Raw genomic sequence first — 19202 nt, 5'->3', positions numbered from 1 at the left:
ACAGTATAAAGACAAAGTTATTACGAAGAGTGCAACATTTCACACGTAGAAGTTACCCTTTAATCTATCTCTAGGAAAGACATAACAGCATGGTTCCCACAGGCTCAGGCTTTCAGCTCCGGAGCTCAAGACATAATAAAGAGAAGATAAGGGGCTCAAAGGCGCCTCAAGAGCAGTAAAGAGGACAGTAAGGGAAGCAATATTCCTTCTCTAGAATCTACATGACATTTGGGGTGTAATAAACATTAAACAACAGGATGTATCTGTTTAGGGTCAGTTTGCCCTCTCACAATTCTGTACCTACGTCAAATACCGTTTGTCATCTCAGTACCGTGGCCCGGAAGAGGCACTTCTGTCTTGACCAAAGATTTGGATTTCTAATATTTGAGTTTTATCCCAATATCGAATCTTAGCCTGGCTCATACCCCCCCTTTGTGACTCATCTGAGATAACCAGACGAGTCACACCTCTAAGTCCTCTTCCTGCTGGAGCCTTTTATAATCCCACATAGCCATCACCTGAGCAGTTGTCTTACGTTCCACCAGCAAGGATAGACTTTTAGAGATAGTTTTAACAAACAGAGGTAAAATACACGGGAGAAAAATACACCCTGCCGCTATTAATCCTACCAGGCCAAAAATGGCCTGCAGGCCAGGTAATTTTGGCCACCATCCTGAAAACATATCCTGTAAATTAAGGCCTTTCCAAGTCTGGACTGGCACATGAGCTATTTTAACCATTTTGTCTGTTATTTCCTTAATAACCTTTCCGCTTTCATCAACTTCTATGCAGCAGTTAGTCAAATTAAACTTTCCACATACCCCTCCTTCCTTGGCTAACAAATAATCTAAAGCTAATCTATTCTGCATAATATATGTCCTTGATTTGACACTTTCCCTAGCTAATTGAGTAAGACCTTTTACAGTTTCGTTGGTAATAATTTCAACCACCGCTTGCAGACGAATTAAGCGGTTCAGAATGTATATAGGGGTCCGATAGCCATACATGCCATCTTCCGCCCATGTAGCCGGTCCATAAACCTCAATAATTCGCTCTGCAGGCCATTCTTCACTTCCCCAACTACGTTGGTTACCTCCAACCCTAACCTTCCCTATTGCAGATGTGTCTACATGTCTTCTTTGTCTCAAGTTTCCCACCTCATCATATACCGGGACACCTAACACCTGTCGGGTTCTAAGGGGAAGTAAAAAGAATCCAGGCCTAATTATTCCCAGGACACAGGCTCCACACCAGGATTTAGGTAGGACCCCATATGCCATCTTTCCACATATCCAGTATAGCCCATCAGGAGCCAGCCATTCAAGGGTCTGATTATCTGGATCCTTTAAAAAGGATAACCCATTTACTTTAAACAGGGCCATTTCATCAGTTCCCTCTGTGGCATTAGCTCCTGACCACCATACCTTACTTTCCCATTTTCCTGTACATATGAGGTTTCCTACCTGATAACAGCCTGGCACAATTTTTCTCTGAAAACAAACATTCCCTACCAAACTAGTAGTCAAGGTCCAGTCTCCATCCTTACCCTTATTATATGACAGATTACCCTTATAATCCATTTCTAAGACTTTAGAATAATTTAATTCCTGTGCTTCCCAGGGCCATTTTTCTCCCATATTAGTTCCTCCACAAACAAAACAATTCGATACATTCAGGGTATGGGCTATGTCTTCGGCTAATTTGACAAAGGTATTTGTTACATGACTAGGAATTTCAGGTACATTCAACTTCTCCATTTCCAAATAATATGACCAGAACAATCCTTTCGTATCCTGTGTCGCTCTGGTAACTTTAGTGACATACCATCGAAGGGTTACAAGTGGATCTTTTCCCTTCGCATAGATTCCTAATCCATAGTCCTCCTTCCATAATTTTGTCAGGGTACATGTAATCTTTATAGGGTTACATTGATTTCGTTGACAATTACTATTAGCTACCCCGTTTTCCAGCTTGCATCTCTGGGAGCCCCCTGGCTGATCCCCCGTCCACATAACTGCACAAGCCCAGTATGGACAGTAACTATATGTGTCCCTATCACTGCATTCTCCCTGCTTTCGGCACATATACTTTTTGTCCAACATATAACTTCTTTCCCATTCTAATGTCCCACATGTTGATTTCCACACATCACAGTTACGATTGATAGCTAAACAGGCATCAAATGTTATCTCTACTGGATTTCCTAATTTTCTAAACTCTGTCTTATTTAAAAGTTCTTCTCTCCCACATTCTGTTGTATATATTGACATCTCATAAGTAGTGATTTGCTTAGCTTCTGCAGGGTTGTAACATTGCACCTTATCCTTCAGCATACACATGTGATATATGGTATTGTTCACCTGACAGGTTTGGGGTTTGTACTCCCTACACCCGTCAGGCTTTTGAGTGTGATAAATCAAAGTTTTAGAAACCCGTGTTCCCTGCAATGTTGTGCGTATGCATGGGTCACAGTTCTCCTCACTCACCGCCTCTATCATGGGAATGTCTAGCTCACTTCGTAGTCTCATTACCCATCCGCTCATCCATAATCCCAGTCCAATGATCACCATATTCTGCATCCTCCCGATCCTTTTTGTTCCGGTCCCTCAATGCTCTCTCAACGGTGGGGGTAACCTTAAGTGTATAATGAGATGTCTTTAACCCTATCACCAAATAGTGTGCTAGTACTTCTTCTATGATCTTTATGTCACACTCAATTAAACACCCTGTACATAAAACACAGTCTATACAATGAGCGCAACAACAGCACTCACATCCACAATTACAGAACCAAAAAAAATGAAAAAAAAATCTTAATACATTCAAAAATCGCCCTTTTACTTATTACAATCAAGATTTCTTTAATAACCAAACAATTTATACTAAGTGGGTGTTCAGGAGCAGATCCGGGCAGTTAGGAATTGGAGTAGCCGGTGCCGTGATACTCCTTGGTCGTCCACAAAACCACTGCTTATACCTGTAAAACACAATAATCGACAGAACCAATACCCCCAATCCCCAACACACCCACATCCAACTCTCCTCCCACATGGGTCCTTTTTGTTCTTTTTAGTCACTTGTCATTTATCAGCTTCCAAAGGAATACGACAACCCAGGTATGTAGGTCACTCTTATGATCTGTTGAGGATCCCCACAATCGATCACACCTCCAAGTATCCTATATAAAATAGAAAAAAAAAACTATTTTTGAGCACGCTTGAATGTCAGCTTAGTAGGATTTTGTTTATCCATGATCACTTTCCAGCCAGTTTCTGCTGCCGCCTTGACCCGTGTCCAGTGGATCCATGACTTTGATTCTGCAATCTTAATAGCAAGGGGAGAAGTCATAATAACAGTAAAAGGTCCCTTCCACCGTCCTTCCAGTGGCTCTTTCTTCCAATGTTTGACCCAGACTTGATCCCCTGGTTTGAACGGATGACAATGGGTTATTAACCGGGGGGGCACTTGTTCCATCACATATCGCTGAAGTCTCTCAACTTGCTTATTAAGTTCTTGTACCATTTCCATATTCCAGACCCCCCCTTTATGCCCCAAATCCGGCCACCCTGCCAAGTTTCTTCTTAACAACCCTGGCGGTCGTCCATACATTAACTCATATGGCGATAACTTGTGCTGGCCCCTTGGTGAGCTTCGAATGGCATACAAGGCTAGTGGTAAAGCATCTGGCCATTTTAAGTGACTATCTGTACAAATCTTAGTAATCCTTTCCTTCAGAGTCCTGTTCAATCGTTCCACACATCCACCTGCTTCTGGCCGAAATGAATTGTGAAACCGCCACTTTATTCCTACCGCCTTTGCAACTGCCTGGTTAATATGATGGACAAACTCGGGACCATTATCCGATGAGATATGACTAGGAATTCCAAATCTGGGAATTATCTCTTTCAATAATAGTCTTGCCACTTCCCGTGCCTGTTTGGTCTTTGTTGGAAAAGCCTCAGGCCACCCTGTATACATATCCACCATAACTAACAGAGGTCTAAACAATCCACATCTAGGCATATCAGTAAAGTCTATCATAATATAATCCATGGGGATGTATGACCGGGGTATGGCACCAGGGGGCAGCAGCGGCCCTTGCCTTGGATTAACCTTAGCACATGTAACACACTTTGCAACCGTTCCAGCAGCGATTCCGGCCAGCCCATTAATGTAATAATCCCTTCCTAGTGCTAATTCCAAAGCCGTTTTACCCATGTATGTTGTTTCATGGGCTAGGCGTGCTAGTGTCCACGCCATTGAGGCTGGCACGAAAACCCTCCTGTCCGGTAATACATACCACCCATCTTCAACCTGAGCCTTCAAGTCTGTCACTGCTTTCACACTTTCCTGTTGCGTATATGTTGGTTTGATTTCAGGAGGTATAACCCCTACATCCATTGCTACACAAACAGATAAATCGGGCAAAGGCCCCTCTTGTTTTGCCGCTTCCCTTGCTTCCACATCCGCGGCTCTGTTTCCTATAGCTACCTTATCATCTCCTCTTTGATGTCCTTTACAGTGCATCACTGCCACTTTCTTTGGTTTATTTACAGCTTCAATCAGGCGGCTAATAAGATGTGCATGCAAAATGTTTTTCCCTGCTGAATCTCTAAACCCTCGTTCCTTATAAACAGCCCCACGTGCATGTAAAGTAAGGAATGCATATTTACTATCTGTCCACACATTCAATGTTTCTCCCTCGGCCCTTTCTAAGGCACGTATCAATGCCCACAACTCAGCCACCTGTGCACTGTGTCCACTTCCTAAAGGTCCGCTTTCCACCACTCCTTCATCATCTACAATGGCATATCCAGACACCCGATACCCATCCACAATGTAACTGGATCCATCTGTATACCAATTAAACCGTGCGTGGGATAACGGGATGTCTGTTAAATCAGGGCGGGTAGAATAAACTTTGTCTAATACTTGTAGGCAGTTATGTTGCGTATCCACTTCCGTGGGCAATAACGTCGCCGGATTCAACCTATTAGACATCACCAAACGCACCTGGGGGTTCTCAATCATAATTGCCTGGTATTTTGCCAATCTCTGCCCACTAATCCATAAATGTCCTTTAGCATCCAAAACGGATTGCACCGCATGGGGAGAGTGCACATTTATAGGACAGGAAAAAGTAAGTTTATTACAATCTTGAATTAATTCTGCAATTGCAGCCAACACTTTCAAACAATGCGGCCAGCCCCGTGCTACTCCATCCAGCTGTTTTGATAAATATGCTACTGGTCGTTGCCAACTTCCCAACGGTTGAGTAAGCACCCCCACTGCAATATTTCTACTTGTGTCTACATACAAATTAAAAGGCTTCTGCAAGTTTGGTAAGGCTAACGCCGGCGCCTGAGTCAGCGCAAGTTTTATATCTTTAAAGGCTTTTTTCTGTTCTCCCCCCCACTCAAGGGGTTCCGTATTGGCGCCCCTGGTGGCTACATACAAGGGTGCTGCCATCAAAGCAAAGTTAGGAATCCAAATACGACAAAAGCCAGCCAACCCTAAAAAGCTTCTCAGTTGTCTCTTTGTTCTAGGTTCAGCCAGCATCAAAACTGCCTGTTTCCGCTCAGGTCCTAAAGCTCTGTGTCCTTTCTCAATATCATAACCCAAATACCTCACCCTCTCTTTCACTAGTTGAGCTTTCTTCCTTGATACCCGATACCCACACTCAAGCAACAAGTCTAACAACATTTTAGTATTATCCCAACATAAATCCTCTGTCTGTCCTGTCACTAAAACATCATCAACATATTGTAAAATTGTATCCCCCGGTTGCTGAGGTGTATAATACTGCAGGTCCCTAGCCAGCGCTGTTCCAAACAATGTCGGGGAATTTTTAAACCCCTGTGGCAACCTAGTCCATGTGTATTGCATTTTTGTGCCCGTATGAGGATTCTCCCACTCAAAGGCAAACAGCGGCTGGCTTGATGGATGAATAGGAATTGTAAAAAAAGCATCCTTCAAATCAACTACAGAAAACCACCCCGCCTGGGGTGGGATTAAATTTAACAAAGTATATGGATTAGACACGGCTGGGTGTAAGGTAACTGTTAGGCTATTCACAAATCTCAAGTCCTGGGCCGGGCGAAAAGACCCATCTGCCTTTTTAATCGGGATAATTGGGGTATTCCATGGGGATTGAGTCGGCACCAAAACACCCGCTTCCAAATATTTCTGTATGTTCTCATGGATAGCACAGATCGCTTCCCATGAAACGGGACGTTGCCTTATCCTGACTGGCATCGCTCCCGGCCTTAGCTCAACCACCACTGGAGGGTGGTGTGCTGCAAAACCTGGTGGATTGTCCTCTGCCCACAAACCCGGCACATCAAACATCCTCCACTTTTCCTCCTTTTCCTTCTCACCGACCTGTCTCTCTATCATCAACCTCCAGATCTCCTCCGGAGAATGCCTTATGGTCATTTTCTGACTGCCTTCATCAAAAGAAATTGTTGCCCCTAATTTGCTCAGCAGATCCCTGCCTAGCAATGGAATAGGGCACTCAGGGATGTACAAAAATTCATGCTGGATTTCAGCTCCTTTAAAATCACACATCACAGGCTTCAGGACCTGCCGTCCCATAATCTGTCCTGATAAGCCCTGAACCTGGATTTTACGTGATCCAGGGGCTGCAATTTGCTTATTTACAACTGATCTACCTGCTCCTGTATCCACTAAAAATGTTGTCTGCTGGCCCCCTATCCTCATTGTAACCAACGGCTCAGGCGGGGGTTCTTCCAAGCCTGGTCCCCGTCAATCTGACCACACCATGTCTGCCAATCCAATACTCTCTGCTTCTCTTGTTCCAGCACTCCCTCTTGTTCCTCTACCAAAGCCTCGTCCCAAGCCTCTTTGTCCAAATCCTCTATTCAAGCCCCCTCTCATTCCTCGTTCTCCCCTTCTCCCTGCAAACTGCCCCCTCATCCCTGCTCCAAACTCCGGTCTTCTCATCATCCCTCTACCTCTCATCATCCGTCTGGGGCATTCTCTTTGCCAATGGCCCTCTCCTTTACAATAGGCACATTGGTTTGGACCCAGGGGTGTCCCCGGATTGGGGTCAAAACTCATTCCTCCCTGTAGTGCCACTGCCAATAATTCAGCCTTCTTTTGCATTCTAGCATCTCTCTCCTTCTTTTCCACCTTATCCCTATTGACATACACCTTCTGTGCCAATTCCAACAATTCCGTCGTGTTTTTCCCAAGTGCTCCCTCTACCCGCTGCAATTTTCGCCGTATATCCTCATAATCTTTCATTCAACATCCGCACATTATCCCCCTGCCTGGGATCCACCTGTGTATATAACTCATACGCTTCAATCAATCTTTGCAGGAAACTCTCCGGGCTTTCATCCGCACCCTGCATCACTAAAGATGGCTTAGACATATTTACTGGAGGCTTCCCTGCTCTTCTAAGACTTTGCACCACCAAATTCTGATATTCCCTCAAACGTGTCCTGTCCTGTTCCTCCTTAGGGTCCCAGCCGGGATCTATTTCAGGCGCCCGGACCAACACCTCCGGCTGCACATCCGCATCATTTGGCAACATCTCTTTCACACACTGCCTAACTGCTGCTTTCCACTTCTCTCGTTCTTCCGGAGTTAACAGAGTGCGTAACAACTGTTGTACATCCTGCCACGTTGGATTATGTGTTAGCATAATAGTTTGAAACAGGTCCGCCATCTCAGTGGGCTTAGTAGTCAGCGGCCCATAATGTTGCTTCCAATTTAAAAGATCAGTAGTAGTAAATGGCACGTATTGAAAAAGGGGCTGACGTTCCACCTGCCCCTGCTGGTTTACTATTATCTGATCCACCTGGCGCAAAGGCGCTGTAACTTCTTGCTTGCTAGCCTTCAACTTCGCTGTTACCGCGCGAGTTTGCACCCCCACCTGCTCTTCTCCTGTTGCTTTCTTCAACCCCTTATCATCCCGATCCTCTCCCTCACTCCAACTACCTTCTTCCAGCGGGGGACTTTTTCGGATTTTCGGTCTAGCCCCAGGATCACTCATGAGTCTCTGATTTCCACCTCCCTCTCCTCCTACAGCTCCCGGCAACTGCTGCTGTTGGTCTAGGGGCTGCGCTGGGGGCTGCTGCTGCGCTGGGGGCTGCTGCTGCGCTGGGGGCTGCTGCTGCGCTGGGGGCTGCTGCCACAATGGAGCATACGTTGGGGGTCTAACTAACTCCTCCTCATCCTCTGTCAATACTTTTCTCCTTCTTGAATATTCCTCTCCTCTTTTTGCCTGGGTTTTTCCTTGCTCACTTCTCCCCCCTTCTCTCCCCTCTTTATTCTTTCCGCCAGATCTGGATACACATAACCTGACCATCTCAGCCTGACACTGCAGCAAATCCTCAGCTTTTTCTGTTAGGGCTCTCGCCCATTGATCAATGTATTGAAATTGATCAAGATATTTATCCTGATTCACTACAATCACCCCCCACAATTTATCCACCATTTCCTCCCTTAATGATCCCTGCGGGGGCCACCCTGTCCCCAATAATGGCCACACATGCTTACATAAAAATTTTAATCGCTCCTTTGATCCTTTCGGATAGGAAGGGTTGCTGAAATACTTGTCAAAACCTTTTAACATGCATGCCAAAGGAGTATTTGGCACGCTCTGAGCCCCTCCCATTCTATCACACTGCCGTCGACTCGTAGCCCCGGAAACTCACGGCCACTAGCGAGAAATACGACGACTTAACCACCCACACAACCTGACACGGACTTCGTTAGGGTAGCCTACCCCGAGTCCGAGGGAGTGATCAATTCCCTCCTTCTGCTTTCAAATGAAGCAGGTACAATTCTCTTACAATATACTCACTTAAAAACGCTCCCACTCCGTGGATTCCTGGCCAGGAATTTGTTCAGACCACCTTTCCTGCACTGCAGGGTTCTTGGACTCGATCAGAGCACCGTCGGGCCCACCGGGTTATCGCGGCTGTCTCCCAGAGATGTATCTCTGTGGCGCCTGGAGAATGTTCAGGAGCGACCTCCCGATGGTCCCGAGAGGTCAAAACGGTCCTCAGCGAAATATCGCCTTGCACCCAGTCCCGGCAGAGTCGCCAGCTGTTGTAGGAAAAATAACGGACTAGGACAAGCTCTTCAGTGCAGGAAAGAGTTTTTATTTGCGCAAAGGTTCAAACAGTCCTAAGACCACGAAACAAAAGTCTGAACCCAGATTACTGATTTCAACCAGATATTTATACAGTATAAAGACAAAGTTATTACGAAGAGTGCAACATTTCACACGTAGAAGTTACCCTTTAATCTATCTCTAGGAAAGACATAACAGCATGGTTCCCACAGGCTCAGGCTTTCAGCTCCGGAGCTCAAGACATAATAAAGAGAAGATAAGGGGCTCAAAGGCGCCTCAAGAGCAGTAAAGAGGACAGTAAGGGAAGCAATATTCCTTCTCTAGAATCTACATGACATTTGGGGTGTAATAAACATTAAACAACAGGATGTATCTGTTTAGGGTCAGTTTGCCCTCTCACAATTCTGTACCTACGTCAAATACCGTTTGTCATCTCAATACCGTGGCCCGGAAGAGGCACTTCTGTCTTGACCAAAGATTTGGATTTCTAATATTTGAGTTTTATCCCAATATCAAATCTTAGCCTGGCTCACAGCCACAAAAAGTCCAAAAAACCAACTTTCACACTTTACACACACAAAATTCCACATACAGCTTTGTGAGATTTTGTGTGTTTGTGTAGTTGGAGTGAAACATTACAGAAACACACTAAATCTCAGAAAGCTGCACAAATATTGTTTTATTTTATTTTATTTTTATTTTTATATGAAAGCTAAATTTAAAACTTCCTGAACTTTAAATGGCTAGGTCTAAAAAAGAACAACTAAAAAAACCCCAATTGACTATTTTTTTAAAGCTCCCAAAGGGGAAAAAAACTTACCCAATAGAACAGGGGTCTCCAACCTTGGCAACTTTAAGACTTGTAGACTTCAACTCCCAGAATTCCTCAGCCAGTTTTGTTTTGCTGGCTGAGGAATTCTGGGAGTTGAAGTCCACAACTAACTCCTTGCTTGATTGCAGGCAGGGAGTTGCTTGCTTGCCTGAATAGATTCAGGCAAGCAAAGCAAGGCAAGCGTTGCGACTAGCAGCTGAGGTAAGCAAGCTGGAGGGGGAAAACTTTTTCCCTTTTACGTGGTTTCTGGCGATCCCAGCTGAGTTGCAGGGAACTCAGCTGGGATTGTCAGAGCTGGGATCGCCAGAGCTGGGATCGCCAGAGCCATTTAAGGCTCGTCAGAGCCTTTCGGGCTGGTCTGCCTGATTACAGGAGAACTACACCCGGCGTATAAGACGACCCCCGACTTTTGAGAAGATTTTCATGTGTTAAAAAGTCGTCTTATACGCCGGAAAATATGGTAAACATTGGGCCCTATCTAATAGATTGAAATTCTATGTAGAGAAAAGTACGATTTTACGCTTAGGCAAGGTACAGATTAGGTGAAACCTAAGAGCCTTGGCACAGGGGTTTAAGGCACCCTGTTATTAAGCTTATTAAGACCAGCTGCCTGCAATTACTGCAGGGTTCGAATCTCGCCAAGGCTCAAGGTTGACTCAGCCTTCCATCCTTTCTAAGGTAGGTGAAATGAGGACCCAGTTGTGGGGGCAATAAACTGACTTTGTATAAATATATACAAAAAGGATGAAGGCTATTGCTGAGCACATTGTAAGCCGCCCTGAGTCTTCGGAGAAGGGCGGCATATAAATCAAATTAAAAAAAAAAAAAACCTGCCTTAACAACAGTAACTGTGAGAGGGATCTTGGAATCCTAGTGGACAATCACTTCAATATGAGCCAGCAGTATGCTGCAGCTGCCAAAAAAGCCAACACAGTTCTAGGCTGCATAAACAGAGGAATAGAATCAAGATCACATGAAATGTTAATACCACTTTATAATTCCTTTGTAAGGTCACACTTGGAATACTGCATCCAGTTTTGGTCATCACATTATAAAAAGGGAAAGAGTACAGAAAAAAGAAACAAAGATGATTTGGTGGCTGGAGGCTAAAACATATGAAGAACAGTTGCAGAAACTGGGTTTGTCTAGTTAGTGAAAAGAAGGACAAGAGGTGACATGATCACAGTGTTCGAATATTTGAGCGGCTGCCACAAAGTAAAGGGTATCAGAAGCATCAGAAGGCAAAACAAAAAACAATGGATGAAAACTAATCAATAAGAGAAGCAACTTAGAACTAAGGAGAAATTTTGGCGAGAACAATTATCCAGTGGAACGGCTTGCCTTCAGAAATTGTTAGCCTCCATTACTGGAGGCTTTTAAGAAGCCTCCAGTAATTCCACTTGTCTGGAATGGTATAGGGTCTCCTGTTTGTGCAGGAGATTGGACTAGAAGACCTCCAAGGTCCCTTTCAATGTTGTTATTCTGTTACGTAGCCATGTCGCTATTTAACTTTTGTTGCATACTATATGTGCTTAATGTTTATCTAAGACTCTCTGCTTTTCAGGCAGAAGGAATTTCTCTACTGACTTCTTTTCAGAGACCTGTCAAGTTAAATTGCCTTCAAAAAAAATAAATAAAATAAACTTCAAATGTTTGCAAAGATGAAAGAAATCTTGTTAGTTATTTGTTCTGGAATATTTGCTACAGTGAGAAAATACCTGGTTTCAGTTCCAAGGCACATGCAAATACATTTATTTTACATCCATATTTTTTAAAAGATGTGCTTCCAAATTAATACATTAGAGTGTTTTTTTAAAGAATCAAATTGAAGCCAAATAATATTATTCCATTTTAATAATTAATTGTATTTTTTCAATATATACCGTATTTTTTGGAGTATAAGATGCTCTGGAGTATAAGACGCACATTAGTTTTTGGGAGGAAAACAAGGAAAAGAAATTCTGCCTCTGCCTACCAACATCCATCGGTATTCATCTGGCTAGCATCCTTGCAGCAAACAGCAAATAGCCTGGTCAGTTTCAGCACATTATCGCAACCTGATTCAGCATGAGCAGCTGATTGACAGTTGGATTGGCCTCCCAGAATACTGCCAATCACCTGTTCCAAGCTGCAGGGATCACCACAGCCCATTGCCACCTCCGTGTGTTGCGTTTTTGGCTTCTCTGTGTTGCATTTTTGGCCCCCACATGTTGTGTTTTCAGCCTCTATGCATCACGTTTTTGGCCCATTCCAGATGGCGGGGATCACCGCCACCACCGATACCCATCGCCTGGAACTGGCCAAAAATGCGATGCACGGAGGCCAAAAATGGGGCATGCAGAGGCTGAAAATGCAACATGCAGAGACCAAAAACGTGACATGCAATGGGTGGCAATGTGCTGTGGCGATCCCTGCAGCCTGGAATGGGTCTAAAACGGAGCATGCGGAGGCCAAAAACATGACAGGTGGAGGCCGAAAATGGCCGAAGCGTGGTAGCCGACAGGTGGGTGGGGTTTTGGCAACATTTGCTGTATAAGACGCACAGACATTTCCACCCACTTTTTTGGGGGGGGGAGTGCATCTTATACTCCGAAAAATACAGTAATTTGCAATTGTTAAAGAAATGTGTCAAGAACTTGTGTAATAAAAAAAGATTGCTGTTGATCTTTTAAGGATCAATTGCAAAAAGGACACGTACCAAAGCTCTCCATATCAGTTCCCCATATTGCTGTTGAAAGGTACTTAGATTGTAAAAGTGTAAATGATCTTTTTTCAAGGGGTAATAGAAAATAGACTGTAATGAACTATATGGACCAGAGCTATCAATGGACACAAAACCACTCTGTATAAATTAATGGATCTGTCATTGATTATAATTAGTTTAACAGTTGAATCTTTGATCAAGACATGTGATGAACTCCAGTTCAGATTTAACTGCCAGATTTAACCTTTTTTTGGTCAAGTTTAATTTTTTTCAAAAATTCTATAATAATTAGATCAATCACGAACAAATCCTTCACTTACTGTTCTCTTGCCATTATCTAGAGTCCCTCATTTTCAAATATTAAGAGATGACAATTTGACTGTTAAAGTATGTAAAATGTTACTCAAGATGAACCTGGAAGATGATTATGTAAAAGACTGCATGTTCAAATGGGCAAAAAAATTGGGTATAATATAATGCTAGATAAATGGGAGAATGTATGGATTAATGCAGAGGAATCAAAATCAAGGCCCGCAGGCCGGATCCAGGCCACAGGGTGCTTAGATATGGCCTGTGGGGTTGCCCTGGAAACAGCAAAGGACCAGCCCATGGTGCCTCATCCAGTGAAAACAGAGTTCGGGAGTGTAGTGTGAATGTTGCAGGAGGCCATCATGGCCAAAAACAGAGTTTTTGGGGGGGGGGCGCCCGAGTGCTGCAGGAGCTGTCACTTGAGAAGATAGGGTGAAGATATACAAGGATCTTGACAAACTTGAACATGTGCCTCTATTCAACAAAATGCAATTCAGTGGAGAGTAAGGTCTTACTGCAATGCTCTCTACATGGGGCTCCCCTTGAAGAGCACCCGGAGGCTCCAGCTGGTCCAGAATGCAGCAGCGCGGGTAGTGATGGGAGCAACATGGCGCTCCCATGTAACACCACTCCTGCGCGAGCTGCACTGGCTCCCGGTGGTCTTCCGGGTGCGCTTCAAGGTGTTGGTTATCACCTTTAAAGCGCTCCATGGCATTGGGCCTAGCTATCTCCGAGACCGCCTGCTGCTACCGATGTCCTCCCATCGACCCGTGCGCTCCCACAGAGAGGGCCTCCTCAGGGTGCCATCAGCCAAACAATGTAGGCTGGTGGCCCCCAGGGGGAGGGCCTTCTCTGTGGGGGCTCCCACCCTCTGGAATCAGTTGCCCCCGGAGATAAGAATAATCCAGGACCTCAATGCCTTCCGTCGTTCCCTGAAAACCTATCTTTTTCAACAAGCCGGGTTGGCTTAAGAAGAAATTTTTAAAATTTTTAAATTATTTTAATTAGTCTGTGATTCTTAACTTTCGGGCCAAAATTTATATATATTTTTAAATGTTTTAATATTTGTATTCTATGCTTTTTATCTTGGCTGTACACCGCCCTGAGTCCTCAGGGAGAAGGGCGGTATATAAATTGGAAATTAAATTAAATTAAATTAAATTAAATTACACTTCAGCAACAAAAATCAAATGCACAGGTATAGAATAGGTAATCCATGGTTCAATAGCAGCAAGTGTAAGATGGATCTAGATGTCTTACCACCATTAACTATGAGCCAGCACTGTGCCACAGTTACCAAAAAAGTCTATGTACTCCTTGCATCAATTGGGGGATATTTTCAAATTACGTGAAGTGATAGTAGTGCTTTGTACTGCGCTGATGAGACCACATTTAGAATATTGCATCCAGTCACTACAATACTCTAGAGCAGTAACTGGAGTTGGTAAATTGACAGGTGTTAACAGAGAACTCATTAGGGTGGAGATGTTAACCGTGCTCAAAACATGGGCTGGGCTTCTCATATTCATTGCAGCAGCCACAATGTGAGGAGCTGCTCTTTTGGTACTCATCCCCCTCAATTGTCAGCAGCCATGCCACTTTCTCCAGGGAAGCAGCCGCGTCCCAAGTGTGTCCTTCCACAGCCCCTTTACAAGTCCCCTGCTTGTTCTGCCCCCCTCCCAGGCCGATACCCCCTCCCCTACCTCCCCCGCCTCCAGGGCTTGCATCAGGGTGGGCAGGCCTGTCATGCTGGTGGCACTGAAGATGGTGATTTGCTTGTAGGCTGTGGCAGCCAGGCCTCAGATCGCACGGCTTCCCTTCATGCCATTGCTGTTGCCTCCTCAGCACTCCAGCCTAGGGCCAAAGCAAGCCCTTCTGCCTGGAGCTCTGCCTAGGGATGCAGGGTCAGCAATAGGTGGTGTTACAGTTCCCCTGGCAGACAGAGCGCCTGTGAGGCGGAGCCAAGGCCAGTACAGCAGAATGAGCAACCAAAGCCTGTCTCCACTGGCACACTGCCTCCCCTTCCCTGGCTCTCGCTAGAGCCGCTTGCTGGCCCTGCGTGCCCGAAGAAAGCCCCAGGTGGCCATTTTGAAAGGGGCGGGAGCAGTTTATGCAAGCCACAGGATACAGCCTGAGCCTCCTTGATCAGGGTGCCTCCCTGGGAATTGCTGCCCGGCTTGGCCTGAGTGTTTGGAAAAAGAGTACACTGCTGGAAGGGGAGAGGAGGAGGAGGAGGAGGGGCCTTACTTGGAGGCCAGCCAGCAGATAAAAGCTGCAAGGCTCTGCCGTAGTTCTTTTGGGCGAGCCATCCCTGCACGGCTCTCAGGTCCATTCCCCACCATTGGCCTAACCTTCCAGTTGCAGCCCACTGGGCTCGCACTGCTCTGCTCACCACAGCTGCCCACCAATTAAGGCCTGCGCTTGGCCGAAGGACAGGGGCCAGCGGGCAGGTGGGGCTATGTGGGCGGGATAGCCTCATGGTGCCATATGGGCCAGATTAATTGCTTCTGTGGGCCGTATCTGGACCGTGGGCCATAGTTTGAGGATCCCTGCTCTAGAGACTCTAGAAAGAATATAGAGAAGAGCAACAAAGATGATAAGGGGTCGGCTAAACCATATGATGAACAACTGAGAGAATTAGGTATGTCTAATTTAATGAAGAGAAGGACTCTTGTTACTGATCATTTGTTTAGAAAGCAGGACAAAGAAACCTTGAATGTAGAATGAACAGGAAAACTACAATTAAAAAAACCTTGTACAGATTTCTCACTGTGTAGAATCTGAGACCTGAGAACATCTGTAACTTCTCTTACATCGGCCCTTTCTGAATAAAAAATGCTATTCCATAGTATGTCAAAACTATTAGGGCATCCCATAATTATATAGAAAAAAATGTTGACCCTATCTTTTTTATTGAAAAATAGACATGGGCACTTGAGAATTAATCACAAGAGTAATTACTGTCAATTATTGTGAAAGTCTATTGAAACTCCTACATTAAGATAGACAGCTGGTTTGAGAGAAATAAACCAAAGACAATACTAATTATGAAACCAAGCCAAAGAGAGATGGGTTGAGGCTGCAATTTTCTTTCACAAAGCCAATCAAATTTTATTTTAGTAACTATAACACCCTGGGATATGACCAATGACCTGGGGAAACTGGGCATACCAGAGCCTGTTGTTTTGTTTGTCCTTTCATACAGACTTAAAGGCCAAGTTATTAATTTGTTATTTCAACATTTCTGATAGCTGGATGTGGTCTGCCAGACTCTGGCAGCAGGACTACAGCTGTCAGGAAAATACCTTTGTCATTTCCCCCCCAAAGTTGTTTTATAAAAGAGACGCTAAAGAGTCCTTCTCATGGAGAAACAATACCTTCTACACTGAGATCCAAAAATCACACAAGGGGCTTGTCATCTTCATGTTTTGGCTTTTTTCCACTTTTCTATTTTTAATGCCAAATTGCAAGCAATTTCCTTTCTCTAGATTTAAAATATATTTGTAAGTGAGTAGATAGCTGTTTTTCAAGAAGAACAAGTTCCTTTGATCTGATAGAGCTAATCCAACAATTTATCTAAAATCACTTAATAAAAGTTAATAAGATAGCTGTGATAATATTCACGTAATTATCCATCAAGATATACTGTATGCTACTGTATGTATCTAACAACATGAAGAACTCTAGTAAACCAATTTATAACTGCAATACTTAAATGCCTGGAACTTTGTGGATCAACTGATTTTATCAATGGGCTTTGACCAGGAAAATAGTTCTTGTATTTGGAAATGGAGAAGATCTATTTCTTAGCAATGAATGTAGAACCCAATTGTGTTGGGTTCATCTTCATAGCAATTGGTACTCATTTCTCCCCACTTCTAGCTTTCTATAATCCTAGAATGGCAGTTGGATGATAGGATTCTGTAAGAGGGCACAGATATAGCAGCATTAGCAGCTTGGGAATTTGTCACTATCAAGAAAGGACAAAGAGCTTGGCATTTAATAATTTTCAATAATTTGGTGGAAAATTGAGAGGATGGGATCAGAAATTCCTTGATCACTAAAATATGAGTACTAAACATCTCTGTGTTAGGAAAGATGAACTATTATTTTTGTTATTGTTTGCAGAGATAGAATAGCTTGCTTTTAAATTGTGCACTCAACAGATTTGGAAGACGGAAAATTTGGAAATGCTCCGTAATATAGAAAATATAAAAGCATAGGTCAGTTTAACTCTTCTATATGGAGGAGCCTAAGCTGTCTTCCCAGCAACACACAGTTTTATTATTTTATTGTATAATCAGCTTTTTAATACTTTTATTGGACTTATTTTTACTTAACTAACTTTGTTTGGATGAGATGATATTGAAGACAAATATACAGAAACAGATTTTGCCTGGAATTGATAGTTATGGAAAAAAGAAAGAAATGCCATGTTTATTAGCCTGGACATCTCCCTCCTTTGAACTCTGCAAAACAGTCAAGAATTGAGGAGCACTTTGGAAAGAGAATTGTAAGTAAAAGAAATTCTCTCCCCACCTTTAACAAATTTGAAGTACTAGAATGGGACCTCCAAACAGAGCTGGCAAAACAACAACTATTAGACCTTTCCTCATTTCTTGAGGAAGAGCAAAATGATAGCCAGTTGCCACTACAAGTAACCAACCAGGTACCTGGTCCAGGAAATTGAAATGGAGCCCAAAAAAGCTCAGAATATAGAGAGGAAAATTCAACTGAGTTTATGCCTCCTCATGGCACAAATTGTTATCTCAATATTTGAGTACTTTACAGTATAATTCTCTATCTTCTGATAAAGCACAGAGAGGGGAACCTACAGTATAAATGTTAAAGATTCCTTGGAAACCAGCAAAGTATGGCTTCTAAATTAAGTATGGCTTCCAAAGTATCCACCAAATTAAATGGTCCATTGCAAACACAACAGAGCGCTCTCAGAATTTGCATGAGCAGACTTAACATTGGATCTTGGAACACCAGGAGAGCAATTCTAGCTTCCTTAGGTCAGCTTCTTCACTGCCAAGGAAGATTGCTCTGTGTGCTGTCAAATGGCTCCCAGATACCCCAGTTTGGAAGCAGATACTGCTGTCCTTTAAGCAGTCTACCATCTCTTTGATGCTATTCAAGATGAGAGTATATCTAACTTCCTTTCAAATTTTTCCTACCAGAATCTATTATGATGAAAAGATTAAACCTTTAATGACTAATATATTAGCTCCCAAAGTCGCTGCTTCTTCATTCCCAACCTTGAGAGAGCAAGAGTGTGAAAATCAGTCAGCCTTACTTGATGAAGATATTCTCAGCACAGAAGCTAGCCTTATTAATGCTTCTGGATCCTTACCACAAAAAGAACAAGACAATATACTGTTTAAACTAGAAAATCTGAAGAAAACCTTGTTGGTCACAGCTGAGCCACTTACAGACTTTGTACCTCCAAATACTAAGCCTCTCTTTCCCCTCAGCAAATAATGGAGTACTTGAAAATGGCCCTATATAAAAATAGACGTCTGAATCCTCTTGGGCCAGTAAAGGATCCTGCAGTTGAGGAGGAGTCATTACTTTAATTGGGATATTCCATGGGGACTCCAGCACAAATCAGGGGATGGGCAGGGGAAACTTACCAACTTCAACGATACGGAGCAGATGCAGCATGATTTAACGTCTCTTTGCCCAACACCTCTGCAGAAACCCCTCATAAGGCAAGCATTGTTAAATGGTGAGAAAGTCATCCACTCTGAAGAAGACCTAATGCAGGACGTACATGAGTCAAGTCATCCCTTGGAGAAAGCCATAATGGCTGCTGATGACCACCCAGCCCAATATAATAACTTCACCGCTTCTTTTTGTCAAAACCATATCTCCTGATGGGCCTCAAATGACTATCCTCTTTTCCTTCTAACTTGGAATATCACTGGCTGGTCAGTCCCGTCAAAAGACCAACTTTTTTTTTGGACTATATATCACAATTTGATGTCCCCTTCCTATAGGAAACCTTCAGAGAGGGGGATTAGATGGATACTGGGTTAATACTGCCTTGAGCAAGGTAGGTGGGAGATTTAAAGGTGGTATAGTGACCCTAGTTAGCATAGCTCTGCAATTTAAATGTGGCTCACTGTCTTCTTTACAGCCATGGGTTATGACTACCTTGCTTTCTTCCAAACAGGTGGAGATTTTGCTTTTAAATATTTATATTTCCACTCTTAATAAGAACAATCTGGTCAACAATATTTGGGAGC

The 19202-nt window shown here is 43.6% G+C and overlaps 2 protein-coding genes across 2 annotated transcripts in view; both read right to left on the bottom strand.

Annotated features, from left to right (window-relative positions):
- Window positions 1-19202, bottom strand: part of HUS1 (HUS1 checkpoint clamp component) — a 43229-nt gene that overhangs the window by 3244 nt on the left and 20783 nt on the right. The window lies entirely within an intron of this gene.
- Window positions 7253-8644, bottom strand: LOC148114146 (uncharacterized). The gene is made up of 2 exons (XM_087891572.1): window positions 8129-8644; window positions 7253-8068 (listed from the first exon to the last, which is right to left on the bottom strand). Exons 1-2 carry the CDS (start codon window positions 8642-8644, stop codon window positions 7253-7255), a joined length of 1332 nt encoding a protein of 443 aa, XP_087747698.1.

The sequence above is a fragment of the Pantherophis guttatus genome, chromosome 4 (assembly GCF_059756535.1).
Source record: "Pantherophis guttatus breed Tessera chromosome 4, ASM5975653v1, whole genome shotgun sequence".
Classification (NCBI taxonomy): domain Eukaryota; kingdom Metazoa; phylum Chordata; class Lepidosauria; order Squamata; family Colubridae; genus Pantherophis; species Pantherophis guttatus.
This window is presented reverse-complemented; position numbering and strand designations above follow the sequence as displayed.

Bases quoted from the DNA above. Each gene is read 5' to 3' on its own strand.
- LOC148114146 (XM_087891572.1), bottom strand. From the start codon at position 8,644: ATGGGAGGGGCTCAGAGCGTGCCAAATACTCCTTTGGCATGCATGTTA. The intron at 8,069-8,128 runs GCGCAGCAGCAG...GACCAACAGCAG, and splicing joins CAGCGCAGCAGCAGCCCCCA to CAGTTGCCGGGAGCTGTAGG.